Consider the following 18007-nt stretch of genomic DNA (forward strand, 5'->3'; position numbering starts at 1 on the left):
AAGAAACAAAAATCACACTGATTCTGTCCTTCTCTCTTCTCACTGACATTTAAAATATGAGGTACAATGTGTCTGGAATTCAATGGTCAATTCAGATACATCTGTCTAAAGTAGAGAGGATGGAACAGAGGGGAGGGAATCCCTCTTCTCAGAGCTAGATTCAGTGCTGTGATCCCTCTCTTCCAAGCATACTGACTCTTTGCTATTTCTAGAGCACTTCCTTCATGCTTCTGCCTCAGGACCTTTGCACTCACTATTCCCTCTGCCATAATGCTTTTCCTCACAATACCCATGTGACTTACTCCTTTGCCTCTTTTGATTGATCTTCTCAGCAGTATACTTCCTGACCACCCAGTTTAAAAGACTGTAGCCACCTCACAACAGTCTTGTCTTCCTTCCCTGACTCATTTTTCTTATATAGCACTTATCATCACTAGATATGCTGTATATTTTTCTTTTTCTTTTTTTTTTATTATTTTTAATTTTATTTTTTTAATGGGGTGACATCAATAAATCAGGATACATATATTCAAAGATAACAAGTCCAGGGTATCTTGTCGTTCAATCATGTTGCATACCCATCACCCAAAGTCAGATTGTCCTCCGTCACCCTCTATCTTGTTCTCTCTGTGCCCCTCCCCCTCCCCCTTTCCCTGTCCCATTCCCCCTCCCCCCCCCCGTAACCACCACACCCTTATCAATGTCTGTATATTTTTCTAATTGTTTGTCTGTCTCTTTTTTTCACCATCTAAAATGTAAGCTTCTGACATGAGATTGTTACGGGCTACATCCCCCAGCATGTAGGACAATACGTAGGACATGACAGGTGCTCAATAAGTATTTACTCAATTATAATCAGGATCCTAAACTTTGGCATTATGGACAATTTGAGCTGGGTGATTCCGTGTGCAGGGGGAAGGACTGCCTTATGCCCTATAGAATATTTACTAACATTCCTGTCTTCTATCACCCAAAAGTCTGCAGCATCCCTCAAACTTGGATAACCAAAATTGCCATGTCCAGACATCACCAGATATCCTGGGGTGGGCTAGGGGACAAAATCACCCTTGGTTGAAAACCACTGATCAAAGGAAAGAGGGAAGGAAAGGGAGGTAAAAAGGTCAGGAGCAGTGTTGAATCTACACCACAGTCCTACTGAAGAACTTGAGGTCTGGAATATGCTCTGTTGTTGGGCAACTGGTGTTCTTTCAAGACTCAGTAAATACATCATTTCTTCTCTGATGTCTTAATGGTGTAGGTAACGGTGAACTCCATGCTTGGTGGAATTGATTACTTCCTCTGCCCTGTACAAACCATGACATCATTTCCTTGCAGGTAATCATTTACCTGTTGGTCCTACTGGACTCGAAGCTCTTTAAGGGCAGGAAACAGTCCTTCATTGTCTCCCAGCACGTTTTTGCACACAGTTGTAAGTACTAAGAATTAGTTGTTGAATGAAAGCATAAACAGATGAATGAATATACAGGGGACCTGCAGCCATGGTTCAGTTTGAGCAAGCTGGCCCCGGGCACTGAGGATGCCTCCATGGCCTCACCTCAGGAGCTAAAGTAACTCGGTTGCCAAGCAATAGAGCAGCAGCCTCAGATGGGCAGAGCATCACCCAGTAGTGGGCTTGCCAGGTGTATCACAGTCACAGTGCATGCAGGACTCTGTCTCTGCCTCCCCATCTCTTACTTAATAAGAGAGAGAGAGAGAGAGATGCTGCAATATAAGCACAGACAGCAGTGAGACATGAAAAGAAAGAATAAGTTAATATCAAACACAGAACCTTGTAAAAATTCATGGGAAAAATTGGCATATGAACTGCATCTAACAAGAGATATAAGTATGTAGACATAAGAAAAGGGGCCCTTCACATCTGCTTCTCTACCTTTCCCCCTCTCCTTTCTCTCTCTCTTTCTCTCCTGCAGCCAAGGCTCCACTGAAACAAAGTTGGCCTGGGAGATGAGGATGGCTCTATGGCCTACGCCTCAGGCACTAGAATGGCTCTGATTGCAGAGAAGCAACATCCCAGAAGGGCCAAGCATCGCCCCCTGGAGGGCATGCCGGGTGGATCCTGGTTGGGCTCATGCAGGAGTCTCTCTGTCTCTCTGTCTTCCCCTCCCAGAGCTTCTCACTTTGGAAAAATTCAAAAAAAGAAGAAGAAGAAGAGGGGCCCTTCATGCAGAGAGATTATTGTGAGCAAAGGTAAGGTAGTGGGAAAGCTCAGAGCTTTAAAGAGCACCAAAGAAAAGAGAATATAGTAGCAAGCCTGAAAGTGTGTGAGGTAAAAAGATAAACATGGGGACTTCCACTTCAGTAGCAAGGTAAATAGATTTTCCCTCCCACCAGTAACAGTCAAAAAACAAAAAATATACCATATTCCCCATGCATAAGATGCACCTTTTTTCAAAAAATTTGGGATCTAAAAACTGGGCGTGTCTTATACAGTGGTTGCAGATTTTATTACTTGCATTTCTGACTTTTTGCGCTTGTTTTGAGCTCATTGTTGAAGACAGTGATTCGTCATTAGACACAGATGAGGACAAGCTAATGGATGGGAGATTTGACAGTGATGAGAAATTCTATGAATTTTATGATTAATAAAACTTGAGTTCAATAACTTTATGTAATATATTTTTATTCAAATTTTGGGCCCCAAAATTAAGGTGTGTCTTATACATGGAAGTGTCTTATACATGGGAAAATACAGTAGTATTTATGAAAAAGTATGCCCTGGACAGTGGCACAGTGGATAGTGTCATCCTGGCATATGGACATCCTTCCATCTCTCCCTATTCCGCTCCCACAGCCAGTGGCTCAATTGGTCTGAGCATTTGTCCCTTGTGCTGAGGACAGCTTGGTTGATTTGAGTATAGGCCCCACAAAGGGTTACTGGGTGGATCCAGTATGGGCGCATCCCAGTATGAGCACATGTGGGAGTCTGTCTCTCTATCTCCCCTCCTCTCACTTAATAAAAAAAGATAAAAGAAAAAAATGGTTTTAAAACTGGACATTAAATAACAAAAGTCCGTGATCCATTGGGACAGGAAACCAACAAGCTACACTCCACAACTAACACAGCTCACTGCCTGAAGAGACGTTCCAAGCCACAGTGCAGGGAAGAGCCCAGGGCATACCTTAGCAGTTTCTGAGTTGAGGAGACAGGACTGAAAATCAAGGAAGACTAAGGCAGCTCAAGTTACGCAGCAGAGCTGCAGAGAAAGGGCATTGGAGAGCTTTGCTCAGAGTCTCTGTGTATGTGTGAGAGGAAACTCTCAGAGGTCTGTAGAGAAAGCATCCAAAGGATTAGAAGGGTCAGTGCTCAGCCCACATACAGGTTCAGCAACAATGCCCATTCCTTCCTAGAAACTCAGTGGTTCAAAGTACGCTGGTACAACACACTGAAAGGCTTGCCTCAGCAGTAGAGAACCCGCCCTAGCCTGAGTATTACTTTGCTTCTTCCCGACAAATCTTAAAAGCAAGACCCAATAAGACAACATTCCAGAACAAAACTCAAGTGTGTAAGAACACAATAATAGCAGCAATCAATAAGGTAAAATTCAAAATGTCCAGTATATATTCAAATACCACCAGGCATGAAGAGAGGCAAATAGCATCGTCCACAATTAGGAAATAAAGCAATTAACATCAACTCACACAGAACCACAGTACAGACGTTAGAATTAGCAGACAAGAATGTCAGAATAGTTACAATAATATTCTATACATTCAAAAGATTAAGTAGAGAGAAAGAAAATCCACTTTAAAATAAGAATCCAGTTGAACTTCTTAGGATGAAAATCATATACATGAGATTAAAAAAATACATTGGGTGGGATTAACAGCTGACTAGATGTTGCAAGAGAAAAAAAATTAGAGCATGTAAGGACATAGCAATAGAAAAAGAGAGAAAAGAGAGTAAAAATATGAACAGAGCAGCAATGAGCCATGAGACAATGCTATGCAACCTAATGGCGTGTAATTACAGTCCTGGGAGACCAAATTTTGGGGCAGGGACCAAAAAATATTTGAACAAATAATGGTCTAAATCTTTCCAAATTTGAAGAAAATTATAAACCCGTGGATCAAAGAGGTTTAGCAAACCACAAGCGCGCACACACACACACACACACACACACACAAACAAGATAGAACCTACACCAAGGCAAGTAAAAATTACATGACACCAAACCAGGGACAGAGCGAAAATGTTAAAAGCAGCCAAGAAATGAAACCCATCCAGAAAAGCACAGATAAGGGGGACAGAAGATTTCTCATTGGAAACAATATAACCAAGAATACAGTGAAGCAACATCTTTTAAGTTCTGAAAACAAACAAACAAATCAAACACTGTAAACCTAGAACCATATACCCACATGAAGATCTTTAATAATGAAAACATAATAGGATATTTTCAGATGAACAGAAGCTGAAAGAATTCATCACCAGTAGATCTCCACCACAAGTGTGAAAGCAAGTGCTTCAGGCAAAAGAACCATGTGGAAATATACTTTGAACTTGTGCAGTGACTCTCCATCTGCCAGTCAAAAGTTCTATTTGGCAATAACCACAGTGCTTTATAAAGAAGCACGTGAGCAATTATTTGTAAGTACAGGAATTGAGCTATTTTATTCAGCCCAAATTCAAGCCCCAGGTGTGATGGACATAATTTTTCTGTCCAGCATCAGTTTGCATTTTACGTTTTAGAAAGATGAAAAGAGCCCTGGCCGGTTGGCTCAGCGGTAGAGCGTCGGCCTGGCGTGCAGGGGACCCGGGTTCGATTCCCGGCCAGGGCACATAGGAGAAGCGCCCATTTGCTTCTCCCCCCCCCTCCTTCCTCTCTGTCTCTCTCTTCCCCTCCCGCAGCCAAGGTTCCATTGGAGCAAAGATGGCCCGGGCGCTGGGGATGGCTCCTTGGCCTCTGCCCCAGGCGCTAGAGTGGCTCTGGTCGTGGCAAAGCGATGCCCCGGAGGGGCAGAGCATCGCCCCCTGGTGGGCAGAGCGTCGCCCCTGTGGGCGTGACGGGTGGATCCAGGTCGGGCGCATGCGGGAGTCTGACTATCTCTCCCCGTTTCCAGCTTCAGAAAAAGAGAAAAAAAAAAAGAAAGATGAAAAGAAAATGGCAAATTTTAAGAGCTGATACTAGTGATGGAATACATAGTGGTCATACACCTCAACACAAAATCAGGATGGAAAACATCACGTATGTAAAAAGAGGTCAGTCAATTGTGTTCGACTATAAAGGACAAGGTGAGTCTGTCCAAAATATTGGAAATATGGTATCAAAGATAACGTGTAAAATGCAGAGAGTGACTAGAGATAAGATACTGTTTCTCACTCTCAGAGAAAGGAGCTCTCTCCGCGTCCCCACCCCAACTCCCCGCAGGCACTCAGTCCCTGTCCGACTGGACATTTGACTGCTGTACATGTTTGCAATAACACGCTGTGTAAAAAAGGGGAAAGTACTTAGGGGCCCAGAGGAACATAGCATGTCCCTTTGGAACATAGCATGTCTTTCCCCTCTCTGTGACTTTGTTCTATCTTCACGGGAAATTGGTATTGGGAAACTGAGCAAGGTGTTAATGATCAGGCAGGCATGCAGTCAGAAATGATGCATTGTGGTCTGTTAACCTCCCCTGAAAAGTCAAGAATTCTTTGGGCAGAAAATGAACAGTGTTCACAATCATTAATTGCAGCATTTTACTGCTTCAATAATAAACATGCACATACATTTCCACTGACTGTTAGAATTTCAACATATAAAACACAAAAAAAGTGTTTCAACATATAAAACACATAAAAAGATTATGTCAAGACAGAAAACATACAGAATATTTAATGAATCCTCATATATTAACAATAATTCCAAAGGACATAAGGACATGCCTTGTTTGTATAACTGAGTTTTTATATATATTAAATATTCACTCATTTCACAAAATTTTTTAACATCAAAAACTTCAAGAATTCTACTAAAAAAGGCCAGTGTCTCTTGTAATACCAGAATTCAAGAACATCTAAGATTTCAATACAGTTAAATTGTCTTGATTTTCTTCTCCCTTCTTGCAATTACCTGAGATTTCTGAAAAAATTCTCGCTCCACATGTGTATACAGCCCCACATTATTCTTTTTTCCAGGGGACACCTGTTTGTCTGATATTGTACTATTAGTGGAACTCCTGGGGTTCTCCACCTCCAATTTAAACTTTTTGAAGATAAATTCTTTGTCTATCTTCAAACTTCCCTGGAAGAATATCACATTGCATAAGTCAAGGACAAAGGATCCAATATTCCTTACTTTATTCTTTAATTTGAGAAGTATATGACCAAGGGTGGAGAAGAGGGAGCTTGGAGGAAAGGTAGAAAGTGCTCAGTCAGCATTTGCTGGAGACATGAAGTACAGAAGAACCTTGAACAAGCATCAGGTGGAGGGGAGGAATGGCACTTAGGGGTGCTGACCTCCAGAAGAGTTGATAATCTTGTGCAACTCTTGACTCCCCCAAAACCTCGTTACCCTTGATACTGGGCGTTGGGCAAGAAAGAGGGTTGGTTCCTTTATGACTTCATTTATTTGACTTATTAAATACAAATACTGTTTTTAATCAAAGTAACTTGAAGATTGACTTTAAAAGGTTATATGACTGGCCCTGGCTGATTGGCATCAGCCCTGCATGGGAAGTCTCAGGTTTCATTCCCAGACAGGTCACACAAAAGACTTGATAATTGGCTTCCACCCCTGCCCGTCTCCCTTCTCTCTCTCTCTCGCTCTCGCTCTCTCTCTCTCTGTTCTCCTCCCTCAGCCATGGCTCTAATGGTTCGAGCAAGTGGGCCCCAGGAGCTGAGGATTGCTCCATGGTCTTGCCTCAGGCAATAAATAGCTTGGCTGCCAGAGTAACAGAGCAGTGGCCCCATTTGGGCAGAGCATCACCCTGTGGAATTGCTAGGTGTATCCTACTCGGGGTGCATGCAGGAGTCTGTCTGTCTGCCTCCCTGACTCTCACTTAATAATAAGAACAATAATAATAATAATAAATTATATGACTACTAACTCACAATATTATCAGCCCAGGTACAGAAGTCATCAACTGCCTTGCATACATTTTCATTCTGGCACAGATCGCCTTCCTGGACCAAATCCATTTCATGTAATGGGTTCACCAAAGACTTACGAAAGGAGCCACTGTCAAGTCCAGTAGATTTCCAACAGTATCTTGGGGGAAAAGAGATCATGAAATAAATACTGACAACAGTTTCTTGCAAGCTCACACTAATTATTTTTTCAAAGATTCTATTCCTATTACCAGTATCATAAAGTATATCATGAGTATTTATAACACTGTAAACTTATATAGCATTTTACCATTATAAGGTGATTTTTGTGATTACGAGTACCAGGCCTGACCTGTGATGGAGCAGTGGATAAGGCATTGAACTTGAATGCTGACGTTGCCAGTTTGAAACCCTGGGCTTACACAGTCAAAGCACATAGGAGAAGCAACTACTATGAGTTGATGCTTCTCGTATTTCCCTCCACCTTTCCCTCTCTCTCTCTCTCTCTCTCTCTCTCTCTCTCTCTCAAATCAATGAATAAAAACTAAGTAAAAAAAGAAAAAGAAAAATTCCTTTAAAAAAAGGATAATGAGTACCGGGTATTAAGGCATGTGCCCCACAAGTTAACATGTGTGGAGGCTGGCAAAGCGTCAGACAATCTAGACAAGAAGGAGACATCCTTGACCTCTATGTCTGTCATTCCTAATTGGCAGATTTTGAGTCTGTCTTCTCTAGATTGCTGTAATACACTCCTTGTTGATGTCTCTAAGTCTTCTCTTAGGACACCCAACCCCCAATCCCTTACTCATTCTCCAAACTGCAGCCAAAATGGTCACTCTAAATACAAATCTCATATCAAATGCAGCCACCCTTCATCCTCAATTAAACCTTCTTCAATGGCTTCTTTTCAAGAATTGAGATAAATTAACATAACATCATAACTAGCTAATGGTTCGCCGAGGGTCAATAAGTTAAAGATGCTCCCAGGACCACTCCGACCACACTCCTGGAATCGCCAAGGGGATCCCTTCATATAGCATTGCTCCCTCTTCCTTCCCAGCTCTGAGCAACTTGAAAAATAATACAAAAGGCATAGATGAAAACCAACATTTCAACTTTGTTACTGACAGCAGCCACATTGGAGGACATGGGTTGAGGTGCAGGATAACTTGTTCATTGCAACCCAGAAATGGGCAGACTGTCCAACCCTGGCAACTAATAGGGTGGCCCAGGGCGGGGCTTCCATCGAGAAGAAAACAACAGAGGAGAGCTTGTGCTTCCCATGGGTCATCCTGCTTCCCAGTGAAATGAGGGCAGCGATGAAATCAGCATGCTCCGTTGTTCTCCCCAAATTTACCAGAGGCTACATTTGGGGGTCAGAACAGTGAAGTACCTGTCACCTTGTGTCTCACTCTAAGAAACATGTATAATTTAATACAGTGGCTTTTCTCTCACTCCACCTCCACCTAGGTAACTCGGGTGACTAGCAAAGCTCTACGTGGCCCCTTCCCCACACCCTGACCATGGTTCTGGGTCCTCCGTAAGCAGCCTGGGCGCTGTGAATGGGCTTCTCTCTATGCATGCACACTCTCAGTGCCGGCCAGTGACACCATTTAATTTCAGAACTCATGCATATCCAACATCCATTTATGTCAAGTATAATTATCATTTCACTGCATTTATATTTTAATTAAATATTACATGAGTTGGGAAAATCAGAGTGTGGTACAAAAGAGAGTTGTTTCTATGAAAATTAAGTTTGGTGCTTTGGAAGGTTCAAAGAAGGTGTTATTAATGGTGTGATTTATGGGAAAAAGATGACTTGGGAATCCAAGCAGCAAACCCACACTGAAAAAAAAAAGGCTTTACATTAAAAGACGAGCATGTGACCTGACCAGGTGGTGGCACAGTGGATGGAGCATTGGAGTGGGAAGCAGAGGACCAAGTTTGAAACTCCGAGGTCGCCAGCTTGAGCTCAGGCTCATCTGGCTTGAATGCGGACTCACCAGCTTGAGCGTGGGGTTGCTGGTTTGAGCGCGGGATCATAGACATGACCCCATGGTCACTGGCTTGAGTGCAAAGGTTGCTGGCTTGAATCCCAAAGTTGCTGGCTGGAGCCTAAGGTCGCTGGCTTGAGCAAGGGGTCACTTGCCCTGCTGTAGGCCCCCAGTCAAGGCACATATGAGAAAGCAATCACTGAACACCTAAGGAGCTGCAACGAAGAATTAATGCCTCTCATCTCTCTCTTCCTGTCTGTCCCTCTCTCTGACTCTCTCTCTGTCTCTGTCATAAAATAAAGGACTAGCATGTGATGTACAGTTATGTTCTAGAGTAAACTAAGATGTTCTAAGTACCTAAGTGTCATCTTTCATAATTCCCTGCACTAACCTTTTCTTCTTTCTTTTTTATTTTTATTTTTTGGTTATCCTACCGAATACTAGTCCCAATTATGTGAATAAACGTGCTTCTGACATAATCCATAGAGCCATATGGGCCCATGAATCAGGCTCGCAGTTTCCCTCTTCTTCAGCAGCTCTCAGAGGCACTTTCACACACCCGTGTTGGTCCCACTGCTGGGTAATTCACGTCCATTAGTAACAAAACACTAGAACATGGCCCTGCTCCCTGCAAATGTGGCTACTTTTGGTCCTCTATATTATTCTAAAGATGAGGAGCTTTGAGATGGTAGCTCCTAGAATGTTGCATCCAGTGACAGGAAGGACCAATACTTACTGTCCCAGGTTGACTTGGGAGGAACAGTTTTTAAAACGTTTCCCGGGGTCCTTTGTGGTTTTCTTGACGCCTTCACAACGAGCCCGTGTGTCCTCCAGTTTCCTGTCAGGATCCAGCACTTCCAGCACCTTTAATGAGACCTACAGAGAGAACCAGCTTTGGAGGTCAGAAGAATGTGCTGCCAATGGGGCCCCTTCACTCCACACCAGGACACATCCTGCCCTTTTGCTTTTTCTTTCCTACCAGTCAGTGCTTCCATCAGTTTCCATTCAGATCCTGGGCTGGGTGCGGTCGGTGACACACCATCACAAGAACACAAGGCGGGCACCTTTGTACTGCAATAATGACTCCTCCAGATGGAATGCTGCCTCTGGGTCGGCCCCACTCCCCAACTGCCCCACTGAACACCTCTAAAGGATTTCGGTGGTTTTTAAATCCAGCATTCATTCTTCCTCCCACAGTGACAGTATCCTGACTTTTCTTTGGAGAACCACCTCTCTTTCCACTCTCAGTCCTCATGGTCTGGATTGACCTGATGCTATTCTCCGTCTAGGGCAAGCCTGTCCTAGCAGGACCAAAGCCAGTTATGGGTTCTGGAACAGGCACATAACCAAAGTTGAACCCACAGGAATTAAGCTATAAAATTTTGTTGAGATTATGCAAAAATAATTGTTCATTATCCGGGAAGAATCTGTATCTAGAGCAGCTGATGGTCATCATAGCACCAAAAAGAGAGATCTGGTCTCAAAAATGCCAACATACCCAGTGAGAGGTCACATATGGAAATAAGGGCTACAATCCCTTGTGCCATCTGAGGGTATGTGAAACCATCTATTTGTAATGGACACAGAAGCTCTGGCCAGTTGCCTTATCTGTAGATTTCCCTGTCACTGATCATTTATTTATTCACTCATTGATAATGCACAAGCATTTCTGAGTGTTTACCATGTATCAGGTACTGCTAGTACACAGTGAAAGGCACCAAGTCCTTGCTCTGTAGAGCTTTTATTCTAGTGAGGAGACCAGTGATAGATCATGGTCAGGGATAGAAAATGAAGGTGGAAGGGAAATGTTATTTCAACAGTCTCTCAAAGCAGGAGACATTCCAGCAAAGATCTGAAAGAAGTGAAGGAGTGAGCTGGGCGGACACCTGGGGCAAGTGTCCCAGACAAAGACCAGAGATCTCAACTGGAAACGTTTGTCATGTTCACAGAGCAGGAGGAGGCCCGAGTGGCTGCAGTGGCTGAGAGCAGAGGAGTAGGAGGGGAGGAGGGAGGGGTGCGGCAGGGGGCAGGGTGGAGGGCAGAGCAGGCAGGGCCTTGCAGGCCAGGTCTTTACTCTGAAGGAGAAGGGGTCACTGGGGGGCTTTGCAGAGGAGTGCACCTTGCTGAGCCACTGTCGTGCTCACTGTGTAGGGAACAGACTGCAGGGTGGCGTGGGCTAGCAGGCACTACTCGTTTCTTGCCCAATATCCTCTTGGCTCCTTTTCCTTAAATCTCACAAATTTGTTCTGTATTTTGTTCAATGTTGAAATGCCCAACCGAGTTTTCTAGGCTTCCTACCATCTAGGGGCGGTCCGATGAATGAGCTGTTTACTGGCAAAACTATCATAGTTAACTAGAACAACACAGAGGATTCGGGGTACCGACCCCTGCACACTCGAAAACCCATGTAGGATGTTTGACTCTATAAAAGGCCCTTAGCATCTGTGGATTCAACCAACTGCAGATACAAACAGTATTTTAGATCTGCGGTTAGGAATGAGAATATACTATTTTCTGTATGTGGTTAATCTGTGCAAGTGAAACCATAGTCAGGAAAGGCTGAATGTATTTATAGAAAAATCCTCATATAAGTGGACCCGCGCAGTTCAATGCTGTTAAAGGGTCTATGTTTGCCTAATTAAAACACAGAGTCAGCTGGCATGTGCCCTTTCACCTTTGCCCTTTCTCCCTCCTTCTTTGGAAGACTCCATGCCTACAAGTGTGGAAGACATTTTGAGATGGAAGCACTAGACGCATACGCTGAGGATAATTGAACTGAAAGCCAAAAGATGTCTAGAGTCATGGTAACATAATGGAGCTGCTGCCCAACTTTTGCCTAATAATTTGGTGATCTTTCCCTGTGAACTTTCAGGTTCTCTTATGCTTTATACTCATCAGTCAGTAAGTACTAGGCACACCTCCTGAGACCAGGTTAAAGTGACATAGTAAGCCTGAGCAATTCTCCTCCCCCCCCCACCCCCTCCCCCAGTCCCATTTTGTTCCAGCTCAAAGAATGGCACAGACAAAGGAGACTGGTAGACCTTCAGGGGAAAAGAACTCCAGTGTTCCCAGTGCACTGGACCTTTATTCCTTGTTTAGCCTCATAGGAAGTCCAGGGAAATGCTGCTGAAACAGGGCTGCTCCAACCCACAAGAAATCTCTCCCCCTGGGGAGACATTCTCATCCCCTCCCCCTATAAGCATATCATCCCCTAGACTGAGGGAAAACGCCCTAGACAGCTGAGGAAATTCTTTTCTAGGTTCCAGCGAGAGCCTTCCCACCCCCTAGGACCGGAGATCAATCACCTCTGCAGGCAGGTCTCCCTCCAGATTCGGGTACTGATACAAAGAGTGTGACATCAGCTTGGCCTCAATGTCCGCCACGAACGCCCTCCGTGCCTGCTGGGCTGGCGAGAGCTTGGAAAAGAGAGCTGTATCCTTGGGCAGCTTATTCTGCCTCCCTGTTGGGGGAGGTCGGGGAGCTCTGGGATAAATCAGCGGCACAGGGTGCTCCTGAAGGCCCCGAGTGATCATACCTTCGCAAGAAGGGCAGCCATATCTGAAGTCATCCAGTCCTTTCCTCACAAACACCCACCGCTTCGTATTCATGAAGGTGTGGACTGGTGGGCTGTCCTTGGGTTCTGTGCCGCACTCAGAGGGCAGATTCTCGCCATACCTGAGAGATAACACGCACAGGTGTACGGATCGTAAGATTGGGGTGGGAGGAGGAGGGTGCAAGGAGGCTTTTAGGGGGGAGACTTGGGGAAAGAGGAGTTCACATGGAGAAGTTTCAGCTAATCATAGTCCTGGTTCCTGGCACATTAGCACTGGTCTGAGCAAGGCCCTGCTCCTGTTTTCTTTTATTCTATGTATTTCCTGTACCCACTCTCATTGCTGTCACCTGCATAAGCAAAACCACTCTAATGGATTTGTAATGCATCCTTTGTTGGTACACATTTGTATGATATCTGTGCTATCATTTTGTGTGCATGTGGTTGTAATTTACATAAATGGTACTATTCTGTTACCTATTTATTCACCAAGGGCAGTATTATAAAGGTTCATTTTTCTAATTTGCTGGAGCATTGGCCTTTTTGCCCATCCATAAAGAACACTGATATTGTTTAATGCTGTCTCACCCCTTGTAGTCTGTACATGACAGTGGTACATGTATTCTGGCACAGTTATCTTCAAACACTGAAGAACACTTCTGTTGGAAATCACGCCTTAACGCTGTGCTAGACATTAACCAAATGGTCCCGTTATCCTGAGGCTAGCTAAAGAGTTGAAGGGAGTCCATTCTGTTGCTCCCAAGGTACTGATCTAAACTGGAATTGGCCTGTCTTGATCAGCAAGGTCCCGTCGCTCAGGGAAACCCCAAGGCTCCACTAAAATGAGATGATTTACCCTTGGCGGGTACTTCAGTGAGTAAGCAGCTGCCAAGAACCCACTCAGGCTGTGTCCAACAAATACCACTTTGTCCAGGCCTAGGGCTCATCTCCACCCCTCAGTGGGTTCCACAAACTGATTCCCCACTTCCTCTGCATCCCTGTCAAACATGGTCCGTGACTTCAAACGAAGTCCAACAAGGGCAAAAGTATAGACAAATCTATCATTGAAAAGATCATCAAAATTTAGTGCCCAGAGTCCAAGATCTCCTCTAAAACCATGGAAGGGGGACTAGTTGAGTCTTATTAGAAACACTGTGAGAAAAATTGGGCATCCATATTTTATCTCCATATAATTACTTCAAAATAAAAAGTTTGAAGGTGGGCAGAAAAAGAAAACTTCCCAAAGGCCTCCTAACTGTGACTATGTATACTGTGTACACTCTCTGCCAGTAGCTGCTTCACAGGCGCGAGTAGGTTATTCTTCACCCAGTCCTATAAAACCGATTCTTCCTATTGTCTCTATTTTACAGTTAAGAAAACTGGGCCCAGAAGGAGCAACTAACCTCCCTAAGGTCACCTTGCAAGTAAAGAGCACTGGCCTTGGACTCCAGCCTTTCTGTATCTAGCCTTTGGGATCTAGACTGCATGGTCCAAGAGAGCAGACATCCGTCCTCATGATCAGCTCAAGGAATCAGCAAAGGCAGATAGCCTTGGATTCCCGTCCTGTGGCTGTGACATTTCCCATTCACAGCGACAGCAGAATGCCCCAGTACAAGAGACTGTCCCCCAAATACAGGCTCAGCTTGTCACAGTCATCCTCTGTGTGGTCCAAGGCTCCAGGTGCAGCAGACCCCTCCCAAGGTATCCAGGGGTCCAGTTCGCTAATCCGGAGAAGGGGGAAGCACGGGCTAAACCAGTCTCCACAGAGGACTCCGTGGCTCTCATTTTCCAACTAGAATCGGTATTTTAATACACATTCTCTGGTGGTTGTAAGGATAACAGAAAAATAATATCATTCGCGATGAGCAGCGTCTAGCGCTGGATATTTTATACTAATATCATTTAGGAGATGATGCCCCTGACAAAGAAAGGCAGGCGGTCTGCAGCCCAGCCAGGAATAGCTATAGACCACCTCCTGCCCCAGCCCCAGTCCCAGCCCCAGCGAGATCGGATTCTAGGCGCCCCCACGCAGCACCCGAGGCGCTTACGAGGGTCTGCAGTTCCGGCCAACTCCTCTTCGCTCAGTAAACCGCGGCCGAAGCCGGCGTTTCTCCATAGTGGTGGAGCCTTTTGTGTTTGTGCGTTCTGGTCTCTGGTGGCTAGGAGACCAGGCAGCCACGCCCTATGCAGATTCCCACCTCGCGCACGCAGCTAGGGCGCCCCCTGCGAAACCCGACCTTCCCCAGGAAAGCGCCCCGCAACGCTCAACCCGCCGCGCAGCGGGGGTCTCAGGTCCAGGGATCCGGACCAAGGCGAAGGAAGGGAGAGTACCAGGTCCTTGGTCTAAATATGTTTGAATCTGTTTAGAAGGTGTTTTTACCTTCCCACCGAAATTACTGTAAACTTGGCCATGTTTTGGTCGCCCCGTTTTCAAAAAATATTTGTTGAAGGCAAGAATGGAGAAGGCAGCTGGAGAGATAGCGAGAGAGAGAGAGAGAGAGAGAGAGAGAGAGAGAGAGAAGAGGGAAAGGAATAGGCTGATGTCTAATAGTGAGACGGCCTTTCAGCATAATAGCATGTTTTCCTGGAGGTCTTGAAACTGCCGGCTGGCATCACAAGCTTTGCAGTCGTGGGCTGCACACGGCTTTGTAGTCACTGCTGATTTCTAGACTTTCTTGCAGCCCGTGCGTTATTTGATTCTTTTGCCTTAACCCACAACCAGCAATGAAATTACGATCCAGTTGGTGCCAGGAGGCAGAAGCCTATGTATATATATGGATTGCATGCGGATGCTTTGGTTTTGCTAAGTTCTCTTGCTACTTCTGGAGTGTCTCTGATTTAAATACCTGTACTGAGCATTGCTCTCAGAGAAAATAGCAGCAAAGCATTTTCCTTTATTCAAATTATTGCAGTATTTAAATTGTGTCTGTCATGGCAGAATAATTTTGTAGTCATTTAAAGATGTCTTCTCGTTTACAGATTCTCTAGGAATAAATTAGCTTCACCTTTGGGAATCTATTAAATGTCTGGACCATATTGAAGGTGCCCTGAAAGGTACTGGTTTCAGCATCTTCACTTGTGTGTGTGTTCAGCTGCCTTCTCTGAGCTCAGCGGAGAGCCCTGGAGTCCCGCCACCTTAGCTGAATCCTCGCTCTGCCACTTAATAATTGTGCACTCCTGGGCACAGTTCCTCATACGTTTTTAAGCTTCATTGATTTCCTAGCCTGAAAATGGGGGAAATAATAGTGTCTGCTTCTAAGGTTATTGGGGGATTTTATGAGCTAATAAATGTAAAGCATTTAACACAGTGCTGGCAATACTGACCCCTCAGAAACTGCTGAGTACTATCATCTCAGCTGGGAACTGAGGATTGGTGTATTTGCCCTGACTACTTTACAGGATTGTTATACGATTTATTAATGGAGAAATGTACACATGTTGTCGTTATCAAAAGGCTGATTAGTTGTTTTTGTTATCTTTGATAATATATTTGATAGAGTTTGATTGATTTCAAATTCAAGCTTAATTACTTTGAGGAAGTAGGATTCCTCCTTAAGACTGAGGGTAAGGGGCATGTCCATCTTGCTCCTGGTACTGTGCCTGGCACGCAGTAGGTACTCTTTCAACAACTATTCTCTCTTATGACCATGCTGGGCACTGGGGCGCTGCACAATGGAGAAGAACAAAAAGACTTGGTTCTTGTCATCTTGGTACTCAGTTTCCAGTGTTTGTTGCATGAATTAAGAACAAAGCACCTATTTTCATGACTTTTGTATCTTCACAAATTAATATTTTCTCCACATAGTAATTTTGTCTTCATATCTGGTGGGAGACAACTAACATTCTTCTTATTTCACCACACTCCATAATTTATACCATTACTCAGGGAATCTCTCGTTTATTCTTCCTGTCTTTCTCTTTACAACTCAAAAGTAAAACGTGTTACATATAGTAATCTAATGGGTAAATGTTATTTAAGAACAAAGATGATGATGTTTCAGTTGTTTATCCAGTTTTATTGCCACGGGGTGTGAGCATTCCATTTCCAAATAAGATTATTCAAATATTTATAACAGGGTCTCCAAAAACTATTCCTGCGTCTTCTTCAGTCAAGAACTATTTACTCTTTCTGTAGTATTTTACAACTTAATCCACAATACTTAGTTCACATACTTTGCAGAAAAAGCATTTGACGAACAGAAGCAACAGAACTTTCAACTGAGTAATTATAAAGTGAACTTGCATTGGTAGGACAGCTTGACCTCTGGATAAAGTGTTACAAATCATCCCTATGAGACTACATTTAGCCTAGACAATTCTACCCTCAACCCAGTTCTCATAAAATTTCTACAGGTAAATTTAAAACAGGCATTATCTCACCAAGAAAAATAATAAAATCTATGAGTAAACAACACACAATGACTAGGGTCAGTAGAAATAATAATAGCACCTTTATGTATTGGAATGTTTAGATGCAGAATATAAATAAATGTGATTAGTTATTTATAAACATATATGTTTACATACATAAAATAAGCATGCTTAATTTGATTAGAACATGATAGAAGGAATTGAAATTATGAGCAAAGTATAAGAAACTTTTTTAAGGATAGATTTGGAAAAGAAGCACATAAAATTTATAGAAATAAAAATACAATCATTGCAATTAAGAACTCTGTGGTCTGGTTTACAATAGATTAAAACAACTCAAGTGAAAATTAGGAAACACAGGGCCCTGGCCGGTTGGCTCAGCGGTAGAGCGTCGGCCTAGCGTGCGGAGGACCCGGGTTCGATTCCCGGCCAGGGCACACAGGAGAAGCGCCCATTTGCTTCTCCACCCCTCCGGGGCGCTTTCCTCTCTGTCTCTCTCTTCCCCTCCCGCAGCCAAGGCTCCATTGGAGCAAAAATGGCCCGGGCGCTGGGGATGGCTCTGTGGCCTCTGCCTCAGGCGCTAGAGTGGCTCTGGTCGCAAACATGGCGACGCCCAGGATGGTCGCCCCCTGGTGGGCGTGCCGGGCACATGCGGGAGTCTGTCTGACTGTTTCTCCCTGTTTCCAGCTTCAGAAAAATGGAGAAAAAAAAAAAATTAGGAAACACAGATCAATCTGAATAAATGCCTGGAGTACAGCTAAATAAGTGAAGAAATAGAAACGATAGAAGAAAAGAAATATGAAAATATGGGAGAAGGAGAAAGAAGGTTTCACATACTTCTAATCAGATTTTCATAAGTAGATGGTAGAGAGAATGGAAAAGAGGAAATATTATAAAATATAAAGGCTGAGAATTTTCAAGACTTGATTAAAGATACAAATCCTTCATTTCAGGAGGAACAATTGACCTTAAATAAGAATAATAAGAATAAAATCTCATACAGCACCTCACCATAAATACAAAAGGCAAATAGCT

At 43.9% G+C, this 18007-nt stretch overlaps 1 protein-coding gene and 1 pseudogene across 1 annotated transcript in view; both read right to left on the reverse strand.

Moving 5' to 3' along the window:
* Positions 1-14717, reverse strand: part of FAM47E (family with sequence similarity 47 member E) — a 37623-nt gene extending 22906 nt beyond the window's left edge. Inside the window, exons 1-5 of the mRNA XM_066233081.1 lie at positions 14650-14717; positions 12357-12726; positions 9788-9927; positions 7058-7214; positions 6078-6248 (exon numbers count right to left, since the gene is read on the reverse strand). Of these exons, the coding sequence (XP_066089178.1) occupies positions 6078-6248; positions 7058-7214; positions 9788-9927; positions 12357-12726; positions 14650-14717 (906 nt within the window). The remainder of the gene's footprint in view (positions 1-6077; positions 6249-7057; positions 7215-9787; positions 9928-12356; positions 12727-14649) is intronic.
* LOC136338040 (1-acylglycerol-3-phosphate O-acyltransferase ABHD5 pseudogene) lies at positions 13083-14088 on the reverse strand (annotated as a pseudogene).
* Positions 14718-18007: the final 3290 nt, after the last annotated feature.

The sequence above is a fragment of the Saccopteryx bilineata genome, chromosome 5 (assembly GCF_036850765.1).
Source record: "Saccopteryx bilineata isolate mSacBil1 chromosome 5, mSacBil1_pri_phased_curated, whole genome shotgun sequence".
Lineage (NCBI taxonomy): Eukaryota > Metazoa > Chordata > Mammalia > Chiroptera > Emballonuridae > Saccopteryx > Saccopteryx bilineata.